This window comes from Syngnathoides biaculeatus, chromosome 2 (genome assembly GCF_019802595.1).
Source record: "Syngnathoides biaculeatus isolate LvHL_M chromosome 2, ASM1980259v1, whole genome shotgun sequence".
NCBI classification, from domain to species: Eukaryota; Metazoa; Chordata; class Actinopteri; order Syngnathiformes; family Syngnathidae; genus Syngnathoides; species Syngnathoides biaculeatus.
In genome coordinates, this window is record NC_084641.1 from 11,767,466 (window position 1) to 11,792,607 (window position 25,142).

At 40.5% G+C, this 25,142-nt stretch overlaps 1 protein-coding gene across 1 annotated transcript in view; it reads right to left on the reverse strand.

Annotated features, from left to right (window-relative positions):
• The window catches only part of lhfpl4a (LHFPL tetraspan subfamily member 4a), a 58,981-nt gene that overhangs the window by 7,847 nt on the left and 25,992 nt on the right, over positions 1-25,142 (reverse strand). The window contains exons 4-5 of the mRNA XM_061833748.1: positions 2,228-2,464; positions 488-504 (exon numbers count right to left, since the gene is read on the reverse strand). Of these exons, the coding sequence (XP_061689732.1) occupies positions 488-504; positions 2,228-2,464 (254 nt within the window). The remainder of the gene's footprint in view (positions 1-487; positions 505-2,227; positions 2,465-25,142) is intronic.

A 25,142-nucleotide genomic window follows, 5' to 3' on the forward strand; every position in this document is an offset into this window, starting at 1 on the left:
TTTGTAGGAAAAAAAAACAATCAAGTGAATTGTTTTTTTTCGTTTTATTTTAGAATTAGGTTTGAAAAAAATAATAGCCTGTATAATCTTTGTTTTTTTTTTAAATGGATATACTGTAACCTGTTTTTATTATTTTTTTTAAATATGTTTGGTTTGCTCTTGTTTTTTTTTTCTTACGGGGTTTAATTTGGGCTTTGTGAAATCAGTTTGCTTTTAATTTTTCATAAGGCCTGCAGTAGTTATAGAACATAGACGACTCTTAAACCATCCATTTTATATGATGACACATTATTTATCACGGTGTCATTTATTTCACAGGTGTTTACTTTCTATGCATATTTGGCATAATTTAATTATGCTTGCTTGTCCTCCATACTTACACTGTGATAGGCATGTGTGTGCGTGTGCGTGCGTGCAATAATGTGTGTGTGTGTGTGTGTGTGTGTGTCTGTATGTGTGCACTGACAAAGCAAAATTCCTTACTTACCCTGGACACAGCAAAATCTGAAAAGACAAAAACAGGACAACAGTGTTGGCATGTAGGTAGTAAAAAAAAAAAAAAAAAAGGAAGGGGAAGTGCATATTTGCCCAAAACATTAATATGCTTATGTAAGTCTGAGTTAAGCATCTAAGTCGTTGTTTACAGCTGAATGAAGACATTTGTTGGCTGCATGTCTCTGATTCCTTTTCATTTCCTCTTCAAATGATTCCTTTTCAGAGCGGCTCTCCCGCACACCCAATCCCCCCCCCCCCCCCCGCACCCACTTAATGTGAATTGTGTTACATTTTCCTCATTATTGACTGATGCTAAGCCAGAGGCCAATTTTAGTTTCTATGAATGTACAAACAGGAGCAGAGGAAAAGGAAGTTCGCACAGCTGATGAAGCAATAGATCCATTCAGTGTTAAAAGAAAAAAAACACAGTGGGGTTAGTCAGATAAAAACAGAAATACACGCCCACTCGCTAGAATATCTACAGTTACCATGGAAACTATCAGAGATCCATCAGAGAAGTGAGACATCTTATGTCACAATTCTCCCTCTTTATCACACAATCTCTTCGTCTTCCTTCTTTCTGCTTTATGCCGTCTTTCTGCCTGTCTCTCGCTCCAGCTTGCACTGTTGCTCTATTACTGTCACTATTATGTCATGGTATCGGTGTTTGTCTTTTCTAGAGCTGATTAAATTGCTTTCTTTTGCCGTCCTATTCAACATCAAGTGCTCTCTTCTCCCCCGATTCCCTCTCTCATCCCTTCCCTGCAATCATGTGCTTTCACACGGCTTAACAAGGAGGATTCAGGCATCCTGATGCAACTTTGTGCAAACTGTCAAAGTTGCACCGAGGGAGCATCTCCGGCTTTTGAATATAGCACTCGAGCTAAAATGGGAAAATGAGACCAGACCAGAATAGTTATTGTTTCAAACTGGGGAAACCCACACATTAAATGAACCTCTATCCTGTGTTTTTATTTTCCATCCATATCTTACGTTTTTATTGAAAGTATGGATGGAGGCTTTTGGATAGTAACCCTGGACATAGAGCAAATAATACAACAATATCGTTCAAATACAGTAGAAACTCTAAAGTTGAATGCCGCTCAGGTCACATCGTTTGCAAGTCATTCAAATGTTTTATTAAAAATACCAGCCGTCCCAAACGTACCCTTGTAACAGCCAATTCTCACTCCAATAATTTCAAATCTGAATAAGATTATATAAAACTGGGCTCAAGGTTTTCCTCTTTCTTTTTTCAGGGTGAAGACAGAAACTCACTGTACACTAGCTACCACTCGTCTTCATTCATCTAACTGTTATGTAGGGTAAATTAAATCACTTTGGCAAATTAGTTATATAAATATTCGTTAGGATGTTTTTTTTTTTTTTTTTTAAAACAATTTCATTTATTCGGACATGTAGTGACTCGAGTATTTGTATTTCAAGTGACACACTGTACCTACGAGGTCACACAAATCATTGGCTTCGTAACGTCCGCCACGCACATGTCACGCAAACACTTCAGTTCAGCCAGCATCAAATCATTAACGCTCCACTTTTTCTCTGGCTTTCTGTGACACCTTTTCCAAAAGAGAGGTCATCATCAACCAGGGATTTTAAAATAAAAATTGTAATGGCGGGAGGTAGTGAAAAACAAAAAAAAAACAATACAGTACTTCATGGTTGGGAATTCATTCTAAAGTGTGTTCATGCAAAGAAGAGTTGTGTCAACCTTTGTTGTCAGTCTGCAGGTCATCCAGGTAGAAATCATTCTGCCGGTTGCCCAGGACGAACGCCATCAAGGACAGCACCAGGGCATTGAGGATGCCCATGATGGCCAACATGTAGGCCCAGCGGACAGAGCAGTCACCCAGAGAGTACTTCCCCGTGTGCTCCCCGCACATGTCCCGGATGACTTCAGCGTCCCATCCGTCAGGGAAGATCATGCAGCCCAGGACCAGGCAGACTCCTGCATGAAGACGAGGAACACGAGGAGAGGGGATCAGAGGAGGGAGGGAAGACGGAAGGCCAATTGGAGGTGGGAACGCAGAATGTGGACACACACCTTTTGCTATTTGCTAAGTGCTATTTGTACACGAACGCTACAGAAAATGGATGGATGGATGCCACATAATGGCAGCTGTGTTGTGGTTTCAAAAACAGTACTGTGGCGAAAGGGCCACTGCTAGTGTAGTCGTTCTCATAGCTGGTTGTTGTGCAATCTGGCATGAGTGAGCAGGAGAAGCGATATAGAATATGGATGAGTGGATTTAGTCAAAGGAACAACACGAAAACATAACTGACTTATTCAGGTTACGTTGGCCTCGGTACCCTTATATGTAGTTTAGATCGCTGCATTGCTTTGCAGTGATACCTACAGCTCACTGGGCTGTAAGAACTCTCTGCTACTAAATGGTCACAACATTTTTGTATTAGTCAGCCGAAATGCTGCTGAGACGCAAAATGCATTAGATTGCGATTATGGAAGGCAGACAAATACAGTACAACAATAACCCTGTCAGCTTTCTTTTCTAAGTGCTTTCTGTGGTGGGCCAAAGTAATCAGACACACCCCGAAATCCATTAACTAATCAATCAGAGGCTGGATATAAACCCTTAGTTCCACTTGATCTATATTCACAGTCTCATTTGCTCGCAAATTTTGTGAAGAGTGAAAGCTGGTTTAGCTTCTGTTTTTCTTTTCCATTACAACTGATATTCTATGGGACTAAATACAGTAGTTTTTTGGGATACAAATTCAATTTTGTTCTGGGACCACGCCCGTGACTCAAAACACTTGTATCTTACTACATCTTTCCCAATTGAAATGAATGTAAATGCCTTTAACCTGTTCCAGCCTCCTTCCCAAATGTAACACAAAAAGATGTTGTTTATAATGTTTTTTTTTAAAGAGAAAAACTGCACCTACTTAGAGTAACGACACAAATATATACACAAGGAACTAAACCATTTTTGTCACACTATTGCCTTCAATGTACATTATGCTGCTCATTCAGGAGTAGTATAAACCACATGCAGATATTTGATATACTGTATTGGAAACTCAGCTATTCTGTTGACATCTCCGCATGGCAATAGTATTCGTTGATCTTCGGAAAGCTTAGGGCAGGGGTCTCAAACTGGTGGCCTAGGGGCCATTTACGGCCTGCAAGGTATTCTCTGACCCTCACCTCCTTTGAAAGTTTCATGTTTTGTGTGGCCCTCGAGTTTTTTATAAATGCCACTTTTACAGTGTTGTGTGCAGAGCTGATGAACCTACCGATAACGGTAGAGTATATAGCTCTTGGGGGTGTGACCGACTTTTTTCATTGAGTGAAATTTACAGCAGTGTTGACATGGAGTTTTATTAGTAGTTTTGCATAAAGCTTGTTTACACCACCGTCCTTGGTGATGTTACTTTAAGGTTAAAAAAAAAAAAAAGACATTTGAGAAGGTTGTATTTTTAAAAAAAATTGAATTTAAATTGCGCTCACGTGCATGTGCATCTGCGGCCCAGCGTCAGTCATCCAAATTCTGCCTCCGTAAATAGAGTTTGAGACCCCTGGTTTAGGCCATATACCGTATGGCTGTGAATATTGTTAAATCATCTGTCTACATGCTTTGATGCACCATTTGTGTTCAGATATCCATAGTTTAAATCAATACTATGTAACTATCCATCCAACCATTTTCTTAGCCGCTTATCCTCACAAGGGTCGCGGGCAGTGCTTAAGCCTATCACAGCTGTCAACGGGCAGGAGGCAGGGTACAGCCTGGACTGATTGCCAGCCAATTGCAGGGCACATGAAGACAAACAACAGTCACATTCACTATCACACCTAGGGGCAACTTAGAGTCTCCAATTAATGCATGTGTCTGGAGAAGACCCACGCAGATATGGGGAGAAGACGCAAACTCCCGGTTACTGACTGGCGACCAGTTCAGGGCGTAGTCCGCATTTCGCCCAATGTTACGCCAGGAAAGCTCCGGCACTTCTGCGATCCTTGTGAGGATAAGTGGCTTAGACAATGAATGGATATATATATCCACAAAGTGAATCCCCATTTGATTTAGTGCAATGGCCCAAATGATGGCGCACCAAAAATGGCTTAGTGGAAATGATGGCAATGTTGTAACGGGGCTATTTGGCTTTTGTCAAAGACTCACTAAACTACTTTGCATATCTGTAGCAGAAAGTAATCATTGTAAGTAATACAATTTTTACTGTATAAAGAAAACAATGACAAGAATAAGTGCTGCAAACTAACAACTGATTGGACATTGTCCCACGCTTACCAGCTCTGTTTAAATAGCATTCAGCCTGCGCCTGCCTGAGGCTTTGTAAGTAAAGCAGTGGGCTCCAGTCGGAGATGGTGAACATACATGGCAGCCGTCACACTCAATCTTTATTCGGGCCAGGACTTGTCTTTTTCGCAGCTAACATCACCAGCGCTGCTCATAAAAGAGAGGGTCACATTTGACCTGACTGATGATTATTACATGCCACTCAATGTCTGGAAGATTCAACGTCCACAGAACTTTTCAAAGCAAGACTATATAATTAAGGCTGAGCGGTGGAAACAGCACTCCCTACTGACAAACGTAGTTGCTTCAGGAGGCCATCTGAACCATTGTGGCACTATGGAGTAACACAACGGGCCAAAACAGATGAAGAATAGTTTTACCTTTAACAAACACCTTCAATAATATTCATCATGATATTCAGTGTCTGGCATTACCATTGTAACATTAAGTCACTAATGCATGATATACAATGTTGCTTTATTGCCTCAAAGCTATGATCAATATCTTTTTTTGTTGTTGCTAAAAAAAGTAATTGTCACCCAAGCCAATACAAGAGTTGATGACAAAATGCTGACTAAACGTTTCAGCTTCTGAAGTATCTTGCTCTTTTTTCACATTTGTTCATTTTATATTGAGTGATGATGATTCTGCACATTCTTGCACAGAATCACTCATTGGCGCTCCAAAATAATGAAATTACCTATTTTGCCTAAGCAAGGACAGGTCCATTTCCGGACAGTGCGCAGATGGAACGAGCCATAGAGAAAGGAGAAAGCGTGCGGGATTCGAAGAAAGAAGGGGGAGAAAATCACTGAGCCTAAATCATATAGAAGGGATGAAGGCTTTGTTGTTATTTGGAATTCCAGCCTTGGGAAGCGCCAGAAACAACAGCTTATACCTTTAAACCTAAACTGAATTCAAATGGAGACATCCACCAAACAAACAAGCAAATTACTCAGTCGCAGTCAGGAAGGAATGTAAGAGCATTACGAAATCTAAAGGTTGTGGCCTATTTATTCAAATCAAATCAAAAGCCTTTAATGGCATCATATGCTGTGCATATAACAAAATGATGAGTGTTTCAAGGTGCAATAAAATAGAATAAAAATCAAAGAACATCTTATTTAAACACCATAGATAAAACATCAAAGCACAGTTATTGCTAAAATAAATAAATGCACAAAAGTGCTGTTGCATAATGCTCCATTACAGTACTGTTATTACAGTGGTTTGAGTTCAAGAAGTTGATGGCTCTGGGGAAAAAGCTTTTCTTGAATCTGGTCGTCCGTGTTTTGGGGGACCTGTTCCGCCTACCAGAGGGCAACAGGTTAAACAGGTGATGAGCAGGATGTGAAGAGTCCTTTACAATATTAGTGACTCTCCTGTGATAATGGGAGTTGGCAATGTCCTCTAGAGAGGGCAGAGAGCAGCCAAGTGATCTTCTGGGCACTGTTGACCAATCTTTGCAGAGCTTTCCTGTATGCTGCTGTGCATCCAACATACCATACTGTGATGCAGTAGGTGAGGATGTTCTCCACAGTGGTTCTGTAGAAGACCTATGGCACCTTAGCTTCCAAGTTGTTCCTCCTGACCACTCTCAGGAAGTGGATCTGCTGGTGGGCCTTTTTCACCACTGTGGTGGTATTTACAGTACAAGTGAGTTTGTCCATGATGTAGACTCCCACAAACTTGAAGGAGTCGACCCTCTTCACACACTCCCCATTGATGAACAGTGGGCCCGGGTCGACGCCGCACTTCCGGATGTCCAGGATGATTTCCTTTGTCTTTGTGGAGTTCAGAGTAAGGTTGTCTGCAGAACACCACTTTGACAATTTACCAATCTTGTCTCTTTGTGCAGACCCATCTCCTTCTGAGATGAGCCCGATCACGGTGGTGTCATCAGCAAACTTGATAACGGAATTGCTGGGATGGGCTGGTATGCAGTCATATGTGTATAGAGAGCATAGCAGAGGGCTCAGTACACAGCCTTGCAGGGACCCGGTACTGAGGGTGATTGAGGAAGAGAGGTGTGGGGCAAGTCTGACAGACTGTGAACGGTTTGTGAGGAAGTCTTTAATCCAGCACCAGATGAAAAGAGGACTTCCAAGGAGGGAGAGTTTGTCAACCAAAATACTTGGGATGATGGTATTAAAAGCTGAACTAAAGTCTATAAAAAGCATCCTGACGTAGTATTGAGGCAGTTGTATGGTGCTACTGAAGCCAATTATCTGGCAGGCAAATATCTCCATTCAGGAGCAAAAAATACATTACAATTTAGAACTTTAGGGGATTTCCAACCCTCAACATCATCAACCACAAAAACAATAAAATCATTCTTTGTTCTTGTTTTAAACAAATGCAGTGTTTTTAACAAAACCAACATAAGCAGAGGAGGAACTTCAAATTTGTTCAGTATATTATACTGTAGCTGCATATTTGGGAGCATTTGAGGTGATGAACATTAATATTTAAGAATATTTTTTTGCGCGTTTTGCCACTTTAGATGCTGTTTGTTGGTGGACTTTATTTTTCTCGGCGTCAGATTGATACTTCTGCAGGTCTTGCAATTTGCTCTCAAGTGATTCCATCTGCTGGTTTTTATGTTGCCTCCCACTAATAACATATTCAACCTGCCCGGCACGCTTTTTGTCACCATTTGTGCTTCCCTAAATTAAAAATAAAACGGGATGCAGACCATACAATATAAACTGGGGATCTGTGTGGTGCGGTGGGAAAAGGAAAAACATGTTAATCCTTGGATACTCACGAATTGAAGTTGCATTTAAACTACTCTAAAGGCGTTTTTGTTTAAATTCTGAGGTGTGTTTGACTCAAGAGCTTCCACAGCATTTTTTTTTTTTTTTGGCTTTGAGAGACTTTAATCTTTTGGAAGAAAGTGTATTAAAATGAAGTCCATTCTGTATGTGGTAGAATCGTGTAACATTATGGAGTCCCTGTGAGCATTCCCTGCTTCACCTTCACAACACCATCAAAAGTCAATGTTGGATGGTGCACTTGTGGCAACAGATGAAGGAGAATACAAGATTAGTCAGCACACATCTTGAGTGAGGATACATTCAAAGTGTGACTGCTCCCCCTCAAAATCATTGCAGGCATAATGAGAGAATGTAATGAGAAGGGATATAATGACGGTATTACAGTAAGTAATGAGAGAAAAGAGGACCAATACGAGCCATCATCCTGGGAAATCAGCACATTATTAGCTTCCCTTTATGACCTCCGTGCAAGATAGAAACATAGACGGGCAATGAGAATAATGATTTACAGAGTAATGAGCATCAGGTAACATATTTTATGGCTTTTTGATGAATGTGTGGTATATGAAAATTCTCTGGAGTCGCTTGGACTTTCTGGAGAGTGCCAGAATATAGTTGAAGAATCCGGAAGGACCGAGCGTATCCGCCTCAGGGCAACTCATTTACTAAGCACTGCTCTTTGTTTGCCTCCAGTTTCTATTCCAAAACGAGCAGCTGTGTGAATCTACTGCTAAATGCTCACACGTAAGCTATCTAAGCTGACTCTGGCCGAGAGGTGGGATACACCCTGAACTGGTTGCCAGCCAATCACAGGGCGCCAACATTTTATTCCCATCTATGTTTTTGGCTTGTGGGACGAAACCAGAGTACCCGAAGAAAACCCACTTTGGGCACGGGGAGAACACGCAAACTCCACACGGACAATTTGAACCCGTGTCCGCAGAACTGTGAGGCACTTGTGCTAACCAGTCGTTCACCGCGCCATCCACTTATTAGTCATTACATAAATTGGGAATTGACCATCTGAAATTCCAACAATGACTGATCCCAATGCTCCTCCAAAGCATTGGCAAAATGCCTTTGACAAAGCAACAAATTCTAGCAGCCAGCTGTGCCTCTTCATATTTTATGTTCATCTTTTTGACAAAATAGAAATCTGTGACATGATTCCGCTGTGCCCTTACCTCCATCTTTCCTTGTCCTCTATTTCCAAATCAAATGTTTAAAATCGGGCACTGAGGACCTAAAAATAAAACAGGAGAAAAGCCCTTTGAAGCTTGTGTTTTTTTTTTTTTCCTGCTTCCTCCATTTCCAATCTCTCAAGACGCTTCTTTCTGAAACCCAAAGCCCAGGGACATTAACGTTGTCAAGCAGGGGGATCGAACAGCAAGTGGAATAGAAAACGGGGCAAGCTGGATGCTCTCTCTTGCAATACACACTCTTTTTATTTTCATTGTCTCCAATCTTGTCACGAGCCGTCAGCTGTTTGGAACAGGCGTTCAAAGACGAGACTACTAATGAGAGCATTTAAAAAAAAAATGGTAGTAAGGCAGAGTTGTGATCCAACTTTTTCAATATGCTGCCCATCAATCTTCTATTTATAGCACATCAAAGATATTTCTAGACCTGTTATATAACAGTTTGACAGACTTTCTTATCCACACGGCATTCTAATTCTGGTTAAACAGCCCAAAGCGATTATATAAGAGATCTAAAAATGTTTCCAGTGTACTAAATTTAAGTGTGTGTGCATATTATTTTTTGAGGGGAGCAGCTCACAGCTCCAGAATAGTTCTCCTTACTCAGTCTTCCCAAGCATTCTGACTTTTTCTTCTGAGTTGTGAATATAATTCTTTCAAAATAATTCTCAATCACTGACGGACTACATTTAGAACAATCCTGGATCCTTTTTTAACAAGTGGAGACACAAGCACATCTGTTCGAGAAGTAATTGTACTGTTTGAATGCTAAGAGACAAACATCCCTAATCCAATGAACATTTATTTATACATTCCAGAAATCCAATGACCTAACTTTTTAAGCAAACGTACTGATGTTGCAATAATGTAATGTTTCTCTTGAGCATCAATGCTGTCGTTCCTTTACTACCCGTCTCTCTCAATTGGGCGTCTCTTGCATGCTTTGCAATTCCTGACTCACAGTCATAATGTACAAAATCTCTTCTTTTGCTTCCTCTGCTGAGCCATGTTAGGCAGGAGATGCTGCCGACTCCAGTCCTGTAGATGGCCATAACTGACATTACAAAGTGTGGTACGACCACATGACCACAAAACTACATCGTTACAAGGCTTTGCTTTAGGGTGCTGTGCACACAATCCAGCGACAATTCCAACAAGTCTGTCTTATTTCTGCTGCCATGGTCAGCTTCCCCCTACGGCACCGCCTTGACCTCCATGCAATGTAGCCCGTGGCCACCGCACCAGTATCTAACTCAAAAGAGAAAAAGATGAGCGGACAAGTGTAAGTTGGTGAAAGACAGTCCACGGTAGATCTACATCCTTATGTTAACATAAAGACATCACCATGTCCAGGCAGTAATGCAGTAAAGCTTTCTGGGGTCTGCCCTCTCCTTGCTACTTTGTCTAGACCTTGGCCTGCTGTCCTCCATCCTTCTAATGGATAGTCTCCTTCCTCACTGACGTGCTCAGCTTTTATTAGACTTGTGATCAAGCCTGTCGGTCATGCGTGTACATGCATGAGTGTATACATTTGCCCATGTGTGTGTCTGTCTGGGTGCGCGTGCACACACTCTGCTGAGGTTGGCACATTGCACAGGCTTACTGCCTCTGGGAGTCATCTACCACCAAAGGGTTGGTAGGGTTCGGTTCAGCTTAACACAGTACGGTTAGAACACGTTTCCAGAGCAGATGGCTGCCTGAGCTATTATATGTAAATATCATGATATCGCAGCATTATCCCCTAAGTAAACTACCAATGATTTCAGCAAGCTTCTCAAAATTTGAGTTACCCCTTGACGGAAGTCTTTGTTTAGCAAAACTGCTCCTCAAAGAACAAAAAAAAAGTTCTTTGTAGCCGTGATGTAACACCTCCATGTTACAACAGGTCTAAAAATAAACATTGTTTGATTGTTTGTTGAACAATTGCTCACCGCTGTGAACAACGATGCACCAACAGACATGAACCCGAACCAAACAGAAGTCCACTAAACTAGAATGGCAGGAGGTTCCATGCCAATGACAGAGTAGATCTTGTCCGTCTTAGATGAAATAATCCTGATTAAAAGCCATTTTTGTGCATTGTAAACACTGTATGGTGTATGAATTTATATTTTTTGCTTGAAAACCACTCAAAATGACTTCAGAGGTTTTTTGTTTGGTTATACATTTAGATGCTTTCATCATTTTTTTTTCTCCTTCCCATCCTTTGCTTTCACTGTTTGTGGAGCCCATCCCAGCTGACATCTTGTCAACATGAATGGAGCGCCAGTCACTCTCAGATCTAAATTTGTTTTCTCCATTCTGTCCTCTCTCTCTCTCTTGCTCTGTCTTCTGTCATTTTTCCTTCCCGTCGCCCATGTCCTTCACTTGCTGCGGAGGATGTTACTGGCCCCTGTCCCAAATCTGGAAAGAGGATTGGCAGCGCTACACAGGCTTGCAAATAATGTATCATCGCACAAGCCCAGCCATCATTTTACTTCGAGACATGCACAGCACTTATTGTGATAAAGTGAGGGATCAGTGAATGCTTTCCTCTAGCTAGCCATCTAATTCATAATTAGAGAGGGGAGAGACCATTAGAGAGGCAGCACTGAAACCTCTCCAAAGTGCCTTTGTGTTCATTCCAGTCTTAAGTGTGACTGAACCAAGTGATGGGACTTTATTGCTGTCATACATTAACTAATTAAAGCTTAGGTTATTTTTCCAATACTTGTGTTACAGGAGGTGACTGTAACGTTCATGTATACACAAAAACATCTAAGGGTGAGGTGATCAGCACCAACACTAAAACCACATGAGAGATATCCTGGCTGGCCCTACAATAATATTGAGCAATAAAGGAGGTTGCCAAGGGTTGCCATGGTAGCAACTCTACTATTTCCGTGTTTTTATAAAACTAATTACATATTGTTGATGGACTACAGACTGAATCCATTACAAATGTAATTCTGCCACAGAAATCAATTAATGAAACAACAATACGTACACCAATACTTCTTCGAGCACATTAACATCTTTTTCAAATACAGTATACCACCCCCCTGCCCCACATGCACACGGGCGCATGCACACACACTGACAGACAATGAAGGGGTCAAAGGAATCCATTATTCATACGTTGGGCTATTTTTAGAACCACCCTAGTGACTTTAGAATTATTTATTAAACGCTTGATAATTAAAACATGTAAATTTAGTTGGGAAAAGCCAACCAGAAATCTCAGCGATAGAGAGACAGGGAAGAGGCGGGGAGGTGGTGCGATGGGGAGTGGGTTGCTGGGATAACCCCCCCAGGAATCTCTCTCTCTCTCTCTCTCTCTCTCTCTCTCTCTCTCTCTCTCTTTGTACTTCTATATTTAACTGGACCACTGCAGAATGTATTGAACCATGGTCACATTTGTCTCTATGCAAGCACCGGATGCTCTTCAGCATACACATATGCACGCATGCACACACACAAACATGTTATAAATATTGTTCAGACTCCAGGAGAGCATCTCTGCCGAAGAGGATTATGAGCTAACACTTTGCACCACATTGCTCTTAAGATGGTGATAGAAGACAAGTCCTTGCAATGTGATAAAAGCGAAAAGGATCATTCAACAAAAATAACTACATTTTTTTTCACAAAAACATTAAGGTCCAAAATCTTTCAAAATTTATATCCTTTCATACTGCACTTAGGACGAGAGTACAATAGTTAATCTATGGGCGCTCACTGAGCTAACCTCACGTGTGGTATGCTTGACTAAAAATGTCATACCGACTGGTGCAAGTCATTACAGCCATTTGCCTTTAATTTAAGACATATAAGATCCATTTCTTTGGCTCCATCTGAAGAAGCTGAGAGAGGTTGTTTAAATGCTGCTGGAAGTTTTTGCAGCACGTTTGTTTTTTGTGTTGTACTGCAATGATGTTCACGGTCACTTCAGTTTAAGTGCGCGAATCACTGCGCTAGCCAGGATGTCTGTGTGTTGATGTACAGTATTTGTGCATTACCTTAGCTAATATGTCTGGCTATTGAGTAACCCTGAAATCCTTGATTGGATTAAGTATTTATGAATAGTACTACACCATTTCAATTTGGATTTCATTGACCAGAAGTTGCCGCAGATGTTACGGAAATGGAAACACTGAAATCCCTAAATTCAATTTGAAAACAAGGATTAGCCAGATTTTAGTTTTTATGCCTTTGGATCAAATGAAACACCAAACCGAATACAATAACTGTCAGTGTTATATAAAAGTGCAATCATCTGTATTCCATTTAATTTAGTTTAGTTCTAATTAAAACGCCAACCATGTAAGTTTAATTTCATGGACAGAAAATGGAGCAAGCCATGAACTGATGTAGTCTTGGGCACAGAGGAGCTGCAGTGACTGTGTTAGGCAATAATGGGACATATGGATATAAATATTAATGTAAGCATACCCTGAGTGAACTGTTTTTTTTTTTTTTTGTTTGACTCCCATAGGGCTACCATTTATACTTAAGAAAAGAGTGAATGGTATTTTTGTTACTATAATACACAAACATAAATCCATTCATCCTTTGGCAGTACCGCTTATGCTCACTAGGGCCACGGCATCCTAGAACCAATCCCAGCTATCTTCGGGTGCAAGGAGGAATACACCCTGAATTGCTCACCAGCCAATCGCAGGACATGTTGAAACAAGCAACCATTCGCAATCACATTCACGCCTACGGGCAATTTAAAGTCTTCAGTCAACCTACCGTGCATGTTTTTGGGATGTGGGAGGAAACCGAAGTGCCCAGAGAAAACCCACACAGGCAGGCCGGTCTGCCACAATCTAGGCGTTGTGGCGCAGAAAGGCTCTGTACTTGCGTCAACATGGTCTCATACTTTGAGATTTTTCTATTTTCAGTGATACATCTTAGTTTCCGTGCAAGCACAAGACTTGCTGCATGTTGTCGGACCCATCTGCACTAAGATGCGCGGTGTCAGCGCAGCAAGGCTCCTTGGCGAGATCATGGTCTACTGAAAGTCTATCTTCACCTCGGCCTGCTCATACCATATCTATGTTGAGTGACGCGCAATTATTTTCAATAATTGGCACCCAAACCATCATTGAATGTATAAATATTGTCGTCATTGGTGTATTTTTTTAAACCCAAATTTGGGGACACGTGGAAAAGTGCAATCATTTGAGGTTATATAGAATGAAGTCCAAGGGCACATTAACATCACCAGCAATTTTTCACCAGCTCATTGTGTATTTAATAAGGGAATACCACGAATGTTCAAGGCATAGATCGTTGAGGGGACTGTTGACTGCTGCACCTAAAAATGTGTAACATCGCTTAAGGTGATAAAACAATAATAGTCACCAAAATTTGTTGGATGTGGACAGCTCTGCATATGTTCATTTTCCTCTTAAAATATTACAACAGCTGGCCCAATATTTTAGATATTATGACCGTTAAGCCACTATAAATAAAAGCTTTATGGGAGTTTCTGGTGATCTTTCAATGGAGGAGGACATCAATTTTGAAACTCCTGTCAGTTTGAGATAAAAAGCTATTATAATTCCCCCCTGTATTATTTAATCCTGTTTCACTCTGTTCCAATCTATGTTTCAAAATGTAAATTTGGAATGCGATTAAACGGCTGGAAGAATGTAAAACTTGCAATACCGTTGCAACCCAATTGAGAGCCTGTCCGCAAGCCGCCGCCATGTTTTTCAGCGTTTCCCCGAGGTGCCCTCAAGCACAAATAGCTTACCTCGCTGAGAAAGGACAAACTGTAGGTGCTATTTAAAAAAAAAAAAAAAACAACAACAACAAAAAAACTCCAAGAGATTCTCAGAGATGCTTAACCTACGATTAAGATCAATTTACAAGCTGTGACAACACAGTTGGCAAATGATCGAGCTGCTACCGATACAACTGCGGCTAAGCTAAGAGGTACTGTGGGGGAAATGGAGAGTGCACTGATTTTATGGCTGTGATGAAAACTACAGTTGAGAGCCTCACTGCTAACCATGGCCAAGCTTGAGAACATTTGGAGTCAAGATACTCTCAGGATAGTGACAGTTCTGCAGGGTCTCAACTCTTGCACTAGAACTTTTATAGTTACAGTACATTGTCAAAGGGGACATCACCATAATCTGCAAGCAAAGCCCAAGACCGGAGAATGAGAAATTGTGTGCAGATTTCACGGTTGCAGTGATTTTGTCGACGTCGTCCATAGTGGAAGTGATCAAAGGGCAAACTCTGCCTTTTCTGTTTTTACAGATTGCACTGCCAAAATTGTCCATGACTAGGCCGCATTCCTTGATGTCCCGCAACAACTACATGCCATCGATGCTGCTCCATACGGAATGTTTAACCTGGCCCGGATTCTTATTACTTACAATGGTGGAGAAAGACAGTGAGTATGACAAAACACTGATCTTCCAAAAAAACTACATTAGCTTTACACGCATTTTTATTGTTTGGTGTGATTTCGTGACTTGCGGATAGCATTTACATCTTTTATTTCAGTTTCCACAATATGTGGTTGTGTGATTTGTTGAACCTGCTGGTTTAGTGATATTTATGGTTGTCTGTATTAATATTGTGTGCATTTTTTCTCATTGATTACTGTGATGTAGTAATTTATGCACACTGTTTCCATTCTTAAAATACCTTTGGCAACATTATCGTATTCTAAATCTATACGGTATACATTGCCACAGTGATAAATTATTCATTGTTAGTTTGATCGAATATGCTATTTTTTTCAGTGAAACAATATTATATTTTCACAACATTTCTATATGTGTAGATTGTTTCATTTATTTATTCATTCCACTGTTTTAGCATCGCTTTATCTGTCAACCTGTCGTGTTGAAATTTGTTTTGGGTCACCATAGTTTGGTTACTGCTGACAAACAGTATTAAGAGCCGGATTGTTGACTTTTAGACGACATCACATTTTTTTCAGTGGAGTTTGCTTTTGTTTTTTTGTTTAATTTTTTTTTTTTTTTACATAAAATGTAGGTCTAATCTTGTTATAGATTCAACAGTTTGTATTTGTCCTGAATATTTGACACTTTTCCCCTCTTGCTTTTGTCTGTTCTTTATTGTCACTGTGTTGCTTGCACATTAGAAGATATTCAAATTCTGGGTACTGTAGGAAACACTGCAGAACCCCTTTTTGTTTGTTATTTTTTTAATGGAGGCTTTGGTTGTATTTTTGTTTAGGGCTATGTTATATGCACCTCGGCTCTCCGTGGCTATTTTATTCATTTGACTTATATGGTTAACACCAATGTAGGTTCCAGCATAGCCTTTCAGATTTGTCAGATGGAAGATCACAGATGTGCGTGATCCCTTGGTCTCTATGGTTTGACTTGAAACACTTAAATTCTGTTGCAGTGTTTTTACAGGAGACTCGCCTTCAGTTAATGTTCCTTATCGACAACGCTGCCTTCGGGTAAGCCCAATTTTCCACTCAAACCTTTAATTCAATAGCGAAAGTGGTGGCCATATTAATCAACAAATAGGTACAGCTCTCATCCGCTCATCTTATTGCTGATAGAAAGGGCAGGTATTTGGTTGCTAGAATCCCAAGGCAAAGAGAAGTTATGTTTCTCTGACTTTGATGGTGGTGAATTTGCCAATAGATTAATGAGCAGCCTCCCTTTCTTAAAAAGTGTACTTGTCAGTTTGGGTTTGGAGATGATCTCAACTGTGTTTTCAACCCATCCTTGGATCAGTCTTGTCCTGTAAAATGACACAATCAGCTATGGCTAAAATATTTTCTGATTTCCTGAGGCAGAGTTGTATTATCCACACATTCGCTCTATTAACCTTTCAATTAAAACAAATTCTTTCTTCTCCATGCTTCAACAATGTTGGATTTATTGTAAATGCATTTATTATGCATTTAAATTATTGTAGGTACATTTAGTATGTGTGGTGCCAGACAACATATGATCCTTGTTTGGCAAATTCTTTGCACACAGGATGAGCAGCCCCCCATACACAGGTGCTCCAGCCGACTCCTAATGATCCTGGAAGTGGCCAAGGACAATTTAATCAACGTACACACATCGTTATTAAAGAATGTGCCTTTGTTGACTTGCTTGCTCACCCCTCCTTTTAACCTTGTGTGTTTTCGAAAATAAAGAGAGTACACGAGAAGTTGTCTCAGAACGTTGTTTGAGAGTGTTACTGGCCAGTCTCTCATGTCCTCCTGATCAGAAAGACCATTTCTTGTCCCTGTTTCTTGTGCATTTAGTCCAGCAATTAGGTAAAAACCTAACAAACAATCATATTTTACAAAGGATTGTTTGTATTGATATCATTCTTAATTCAATTGTGGTTTCTTCAGATTATTTAGGTATCACAATATCTGATCATCCACCATTGCTATTGGACATTCAACTACCTAATTATCAATGTAACTCTCCCTACGGAGACTTAATTATCTTCTTTGGCAGACCAAGAATTGTGTAACTTTCTTTCAGATTGTATTGATGATGTCCTTTCTCTTTACCAGAACGATTCAATTTTTTATTCGCTTTTAAGGGAGACCCTTTAATTATATCTCAGAGGACTAATTATTTTGTACTCTGTGTGCTCCAATAAAAGGCTTAATTCTTGGCAGATTGAAATTACAACTGTGATTAGTGATCTGGATCAAAGACATGTAATGAACCCGACTCCGGAATTGTTAAAAAAAATAATAACATGCAAATTTACAAGCGGAATTCAATCTCATATCAACTAGAGAAACAGAAAGCTTGTTAAAACCTAATAGAGATTGTGGAAAACACTTTTAATGATTTAAAAAAAAAGGCATAATGCTATCAACTGCATCTGCCCTATTTGCTGTTATACCTTATTAAAATTAATACTGTGGAAAAAAAGTAATTAAAAATCCAACTGGTGGTAGCTAAAAGTATTTCTACGTCCGCCACTGTAATGACCAATTGTTTTGTTTAAAGCTCGGCAATATGGATATGTTCAACTGATACGTTATGAGCATGAATCAAGCTGTACTCACAACTGCTAAAAACTACTAATTTATTTGCAATGACTCTCTTCTTTGGCAACATTACCCACTTTCCTACCCATCTAACATCAATTACACATGTGCACACACACACAAACACTTTGACTGAGCAGGAGTTGACGGTTCATTTCTGCCAGGACAGCTTGTCCCCTGTGCCACAGCTCGTGTCCTGCTTAGTTCTATTTAATATTGCAACAGATGAGGTCAGACGTAAAAAGGAGATGGATGGATGACTTGATGGGTGAGAGTAGGGGCTGCCATGACTAATGGGCTACGGGTCTTCCTATAGTACATCATTTCTTCTGGAAGGCGGAAGAAGACGAGAGTATAGATGTAGACAAAAGAGGAGTGAGAGAGCGGAAAAAGGAATGCATGGGAGAAAATGGTGCCATTTAACAAAGAAAAAAAACATTGGATGGGAAGAAAAAAAATAAAAAACAAAACATAATCTCAAATTCCCTTCACCCAGGAGAACTTTGCCTGAATGAATGAAAATTCATGTGAAGGTGCAAGCGGCAAAGATCCTCACAGACCTCAAGGTCTTTTGGGAAATCTTGCCCTGCACTTGTTCTTTCTGTTTGAGGAAACATGCCGCTTAGTCTAGACTCTTCAATTTAATATTAGTCCATTCTTCGTGTACTCGTGAAAGTACAGCATAATTTAGAGATGCTGGAAAGTCGCAAACTTGACTTTCTGATACAGATTTAAAACACTTTGTAAAGCAAAGCTAATTTCTTTGTATAGCGCATTTCATACACAAGGTAACTCAATGTACCTTTCTTAATTAAAAGCGTTCAAATACAAAAATAAAAACATTTGAAAATGAAAAGTACATTAAAACAGCTTTTAGTCCAAGAAATATCAGTGAAAAGTGATGAACAGATGAGACAAAAGTGGAGTTTTCAACCTGGATTTAAAAACCTTCCCAATTGGGGCTGACGTCACCTCCGTTGGCAGCTTATTCCATTTTTTTTTTTTTTAAGTATAATAGCTAAATGCTGCTTCACCATGTTTGCTTTAGACTGCACTCCATTCATTATTAGACCTGAGTCAGTTGATCTCAGAGCTCTACTGAGTTCTACTGGTATATTTCTTTCATGTATTCAGGATTTATACACAAGTCGCAGAACTTTATCATGACTGTATTACAACAATATTATTTTGTGCCATCACGAGTCAAAATTAAGATATTACGTTTCTCTAATCGATGTGGAGCATTGGTCTCACAGTTCTGAGGACTGGGGTTCAAATCCCGGCCCTGCCTGTGTGGAGTTTGCATGTTCTCCCCATGTCTGCGTGGGTTTTCTCCTGGCACTCTGGTTTCCTCCCACATCCCAAAAACATGCAACATTAATTGGACTTTCTAAATTGCCCCTAGATGGGATTGTGAGTGTGACTATTGTCTGTCTCCATGTGCCCTGTGATTGGCTGGCAACCAGTTCAGGGTGTACACCGCCTGCTGCCTGTTGACAGCTGGGATAGGCTCCAGCACTCCCGCGACCCTTGTAAGGATAATCGGCACAGAAAATGGATGGATGAATGTTTGTGTAATAAGAGTTAAATAGATTAAATCACCAGTTTTCAACCATCTCAGGGGACCACCATGTTGAGGGATATTGCCCACTGCTGTCGATTGTAATTAACGTTACAACTGATCTCGTCCTTGCATTGGGAAGGTCATGTGATCAGACCACAAACCAGGTAGCAGAATCTCCTGTTTATGCTGCAACAAAAAAACACAACCATGTGATGGTTTGAGCCCAAACTTGCTAAAGTGGTGGTCAAACCGTTAAGTCCTGAAATCGTGGATAAGCTCATTGTTGCAGTATACACAGGGATTCCACTTTGTATTGGGGTATCGTGTACTGTACCAGTTTTACTATGTGTATTATTTCATTCACTCACCCTATGAGAATCGTTAACAAATCGTACCAATAAGCAGTATCGATAATAGAATCGGAATCGCGCAATTCCCATCTATAATTGTGACGGCCTATATTAACTTGTTTCTTGTCCAGTTGGCCTCTGCCTCCTGTCGGAATCCAATAAGAGTGAAAAGAGCCAATAGAATTTGGTTCCATTTTTCCAGTTCATTCAGTGGTGAACTGGACACTTTATCTCCGAGAGCATGAACCTTGTTTGAATTTGGTCAGTTAAGCATAGCAAGGAGCCAGTGTTGGCCCACTTCCAGATCAGAGATGCCAAGACACACTGTCACTTTGCTCTGCCAAGAAGCCTGCGATGCAGTGATTTGGCCTTGCTTCTGTTTGTCCTCATCATTTTCAATTTAACCTTAACCTGGACTCCCCTAAGTTCACTTCACTAATTATTAAATGTTGAAGAATCGCACACCCACAAATCTGATTTAAAGGTACACCGACAGCATGTGAGTGTTCAAAGCTATATTTTTGTTTGAGCTTCCACAAATCTAAGTTCCTGATGATATTTTCGTGAGGTTAATAGTCCTCTTTAGCCCTGTACAATGCTATCACAACGCCCACACGAACCGCCCTGGAATTGATGCATTTGATCAATTTGTCCTAATCTTGGTTCACCGTCAGTTGAAATTGGCCATGCAGATAGTTGCAGTGGCATAGCTGGTCAGGGGGCTGTGCCAAGGGAAGTGCTGCTACAACGGGCAGGCCAGAGGGGAGAATTAAATGATCATCTTCAAGGTGAGGAGCGGCATCAGGCCATACGCCAACCCTATTAGGCAACTTACTGTACAACTGCCACACAAAATGCACGTCCACTGGAAGGACAACAAAACATTTGTAGCTTACTTTCATGGACTAGGACACAATTTGAAGATAAAATGTTTCATGTCATCAATCCCAATGAGTATGTAATTTTAATCTAGAACGTGTTAAGAACATTGGAAGAAAAATACATGAAACTTCCTTTTTATTTTTTACCTCAAAATATGGAATTGATTTTGACAAAATGTACAGTAGCTTCACAATGAAGGTTACACATTAAATTTATTGCAAAGTACATTAAAATGTTGGATTGTCAACCTACGGACAAAATAATAGCTTCACTTTGCTTTTGTAAAATAGTTTTACATAAAGCAATCAATGAATTACTTAGGGTACAAATGTAAATCCTTGTTTTGTTTTTAAAGTCATTGAATATATTTGGTGATGTGCTGTGGATGCTTATTCCTTCCTGCAGTGCAAAGATGGATATTAACATATTCCACCAGGGTTGTGATTCATTTTAGAAAGATGGCCATATTCATGTAAGCCAACAGAGTCATATTTTCAATGACCTTATGGAGCAAGACCATATTGTTGAGAAGGGTTGCGTCATCATATTCCATAGTGCAATCAATGCGGCACTTTTTGTCTGTGAATGTGCAATTTTCCCAATATTTTACTTAATTGATATTGCTCCAAGGAGCTCCAATTTGGCCCAGTCAATGAAGGACTTAGACAAGAAACCCTGCAACTCAACCTGTGCTGTTTAATTTATGCCAGCTTGAGAGCACCAAACATTTCAACAAGCAATCAGAGGACACGAGTGCGAGATCCGACAGAACAGAGCGAAACAAAACAAAAGGAAAAAAATGCACTGATTTTCTCTTGCTCTCCGTCTTCAATATGTTCACCGATCCCGCACAGGAAACTGAATCCCACGCTGTTGTGCCTGACCTATTTATCACATTGCTTACTCCGTAAAGAAGATCGCGATCAGTGGTTTACACAGTGGAACCTCGATAGAATGGACTAATATGGGCATAGGTTGTACGATCTCACCAATTGTTTGTTACATTAGCGCATATAACTCCACAATAGTATTTTTTTTATGGCCTAAAATCCCAGTAGAGTACAAACTCAATAATATAATATGTAAAATAATATAATAAAGCTTGAAAATGTTTGAAAGTGTCCCATTTCAGTCAAACATACCACATCAGTGTGCTTGTTGTTGGTGACATTGTGGACATGGAGTATTCATCAAAGGCAAGTTGCTTTCATTAGCCATGAGGAAATAGTGTGCTTCCTAGTTCCAAAATCTGTTGTTGCCAGAGGTGAACAACTAGACAAAAAGAAGTTATTTTACCAGAAATACCATGTTCCAGGCATGAAAAACTTGTGATTTGTATTTTTCTGCGTAACCCATGCTGCAATCTCTCTCTCTCTCTCTTCTCTCTCTCTCTCTCTCTCTCTCTCTCTCTCTCTCTCTCTCTCTCTCTCTTGCTCTCGCTTTCACTCCTTTGAGTATGGTTGTGGCCATAGTGGAAAGCCAATCATACAACCATAACGTTGCTTCCATCAGGTGCTCCTTGCAGGATTTCTGACAGAGAAGTACAAAAAAATGATCATAAGAGTGAAGGACTACTGCTCAAAAAAATCTGTGAATTCTCAGGTACTGTTGTCATAAGGAAAACAGTGAGTAATGTACTCCACCACCAGTGCCTCTATGTAGACTCACCCCTCAAGACCCAATTGCTGAAAAAAAAAAACATGTCAAAGCTCGTTTAAATATTCCAGAACAGCATTTGTTAATTAGTCAGATGAGTCCAAAATTGAAGTGTTTGGATGCCATAATGCTGACCAAATTTGGAGGAGAAATGGCACTGCACATCTCTCTAAAAACACCACGCCAACGTGGAGTTCAGTTGTGGGAACATGATTATTTGGGGCTGCTTTTCAGCAAATGCTACTGGTAGATTACACATTACTGAAGGAAGGATGAATGGGCAGATGTACCAAGACATTCTTGCTAAAAATCTGAAGCGATCTAAGAGGATGCTGAAAATGAAACAAGGTTTGATGTTTCAGCAGGATAATAATCTAAAATATACCACCAACAAAAATCTCAAATGGTTTAAAAGAAAAAATAACAATCACTTGACTTGAATCCAAATGAATCCAAAACCCAAGGTCCATAAAAGACGAAACCTTCAAGATGTTAAAACTGCGTGTGAGGAGGAATGGACCAAAATCACAACAAAATACATGCGACTACTTTCTCTACAGAGGAGGCGTCTCGAAGCTGTCAATACAAAAAAAGGCTTTTGTACAAAGTATTAAATAAATACCGGTTGGTCCCTGTCATTTCCCATTCTTGCACAGAACATAATTTCTGATGTTATTTGTTGTACTTTGTATGTAAGAATTACTTGAGTTGTCCCCAATGTCCAGTGAAATATTTGTCAGAAGTACCTTTGGAAAAAACATTTAATGATAAAAATGAAAAGAGATTTCAGTGCTGCAGTGCATACAAATTACCTTTATTTATTTATTTGTTTGTTTATTTATTTATTATTATTATTATTTTCCCAAAAGTCTCATTGAGGTGACTTCTGAGGCAAAAATTGCCATCAAGCGCTCTCCTCAGTCATCTTTGCACTGGAGTAATAATTGATCTGATTACCTCATAGCAACCTGCACTGCATTTCAGATATCCATCTTTAGTTAAAGTGGGACTGACATCCCTATAAACATTCTAAAATAGATATTGTAATGAAAAATACATATAACAGTATTCACTTCAATGTCTACACGAAAAAAAAAAAGTGAGCGAAGAGTGCGTCATTCATGCACAAAGTCGCGCAATTGAGTGTCCCTTGACATCCAAGTGGTCGCCATATTAGTCGCGTCCTCTGTCATTGACGTCATCGTCACTTCCCCCGGTGAAAACGCGCAGTGCCTGCTACTATGGAAGCCGAACAACAGAGATATCCGGGTTTTTCCGACGCCCCCTCTGACACCGAAGCTCTTTTCGAAAAGAACAACACCACACAACCGAGTGAAGTTACCGGGGCAATATTACAGTATTGTTTCGAGCCATATTCAGATGATATCCGATCACGGCCATTCCGCATCTCGTCCGATCCACTCCTGCGGCGGAGATGAGCCGTTGCGGCTCATCGCAGCCAGCTGGTGTGGCTTATGACGGAGCCAAGCGGTGCTGCTTTAGGGGGGTCCTCACAGACGAAGCAATACTGAGCAACACAGTCGAGCCGGGGCGCTTTATGCGCAACGCATTCTCGGCTGGGTTCTTCAGAGCCGCCCCCGTCGCAAAGCCCGACACGCACCCTTCGCAGAAGCTGTGACCCCCGAACGGGGTGCCTCAGCCGGTGTGGCTGAGTTTCAGCGCCCGTGGTGGCATATAAGGAGTAGGTGTAACCAAGCTATGTTGCTTTTAGTGGTATGTTCAAAGTCGCCGCAATACACGATGAACACTATCGAGACATTGTTGGCTGGGCGACACGCACATCAACACATTTCATATGCGGATCTTTTGCTACGTTATGAGAGAGACCGATTACGTGGTCCGCCCCAAACTATTATTTTTCTTTTTGGAGCTGTATACACACCTACCTGTTATTTGGAACCCACGAAGCTCTCGTCCTCTGCACCCGTGCAATCCATTTTTCACAACGAACAGGGTCTCTTTCAAACTTATGAAGGGTAATTCCATTCTCCCGAATGTTCAAGCAATCTCCAGCAATGCAACGAGCCGGCATTTTGGCTAACACGAAGGAACAACGAGCTACCTTCCCGGAGGCAAAACTAATGGAAACAAACGAGTCCACGAGGGGGCACCGCTGTCCTTTACGTCACTTCCTGCTTCGTCTCAAAAACAAATCCCTGAGAATATTTTCATGGCGGGAGTTACAAAAAGCTGTATACGTCAAAATCATGTTTTGTGGTGAAAAAACACATGGGACCATATTGGTTGTGGGTTTTTCATGAATAATATACCAAAAATCATCCGTTTGCGGACACTTGACCTTTAAGGTACAACTAAGCCAGTGCAAACTGTAAACCAGTCCCAAGCCCATATCCATTGTGTCAGGAAGGTATTCTTTGGGTTTGGACTATGCTTGTTTGCTCAGCGGTTCAGGGTGTGTATTGCCTCACACCCTAAGTGAGACCCTAGTGAGGATGAGTAGTTCAGAAAATGAATGGACCGGCACATACAAAGATCAGAATAATTCCACTAGAAGAACTTTGTTTTAATTGCGGTTAATCAGATGCAATTTCAAATCCCAGTAAAATTACCCAAAAAGTACAATTTGACACACTGCAGAATAGTCGTTTAGAAGGCTGCCAAATTTGAATTAATAATAATATGTGCAATCATGTCAAATAAAATTCTAATATCATAAACGGTGCCTGCCCTCCAGCTGCAGGATTCTATGGGTAAGTCCTGTCCAATAAGTGCATTGCGTAGAACCTTCAGCTGTCAATCACATATGGGTCTGTGGCTGTTTGCAGCTCATGCAATCACAAACTGACTGTCGCTGTGTCTTTTAAACAGTTAACTTTCTCTAATGTGTCTGTGGACAGACATACGGCACAAAACCAAGTGACGGCGACATCATGTTGAC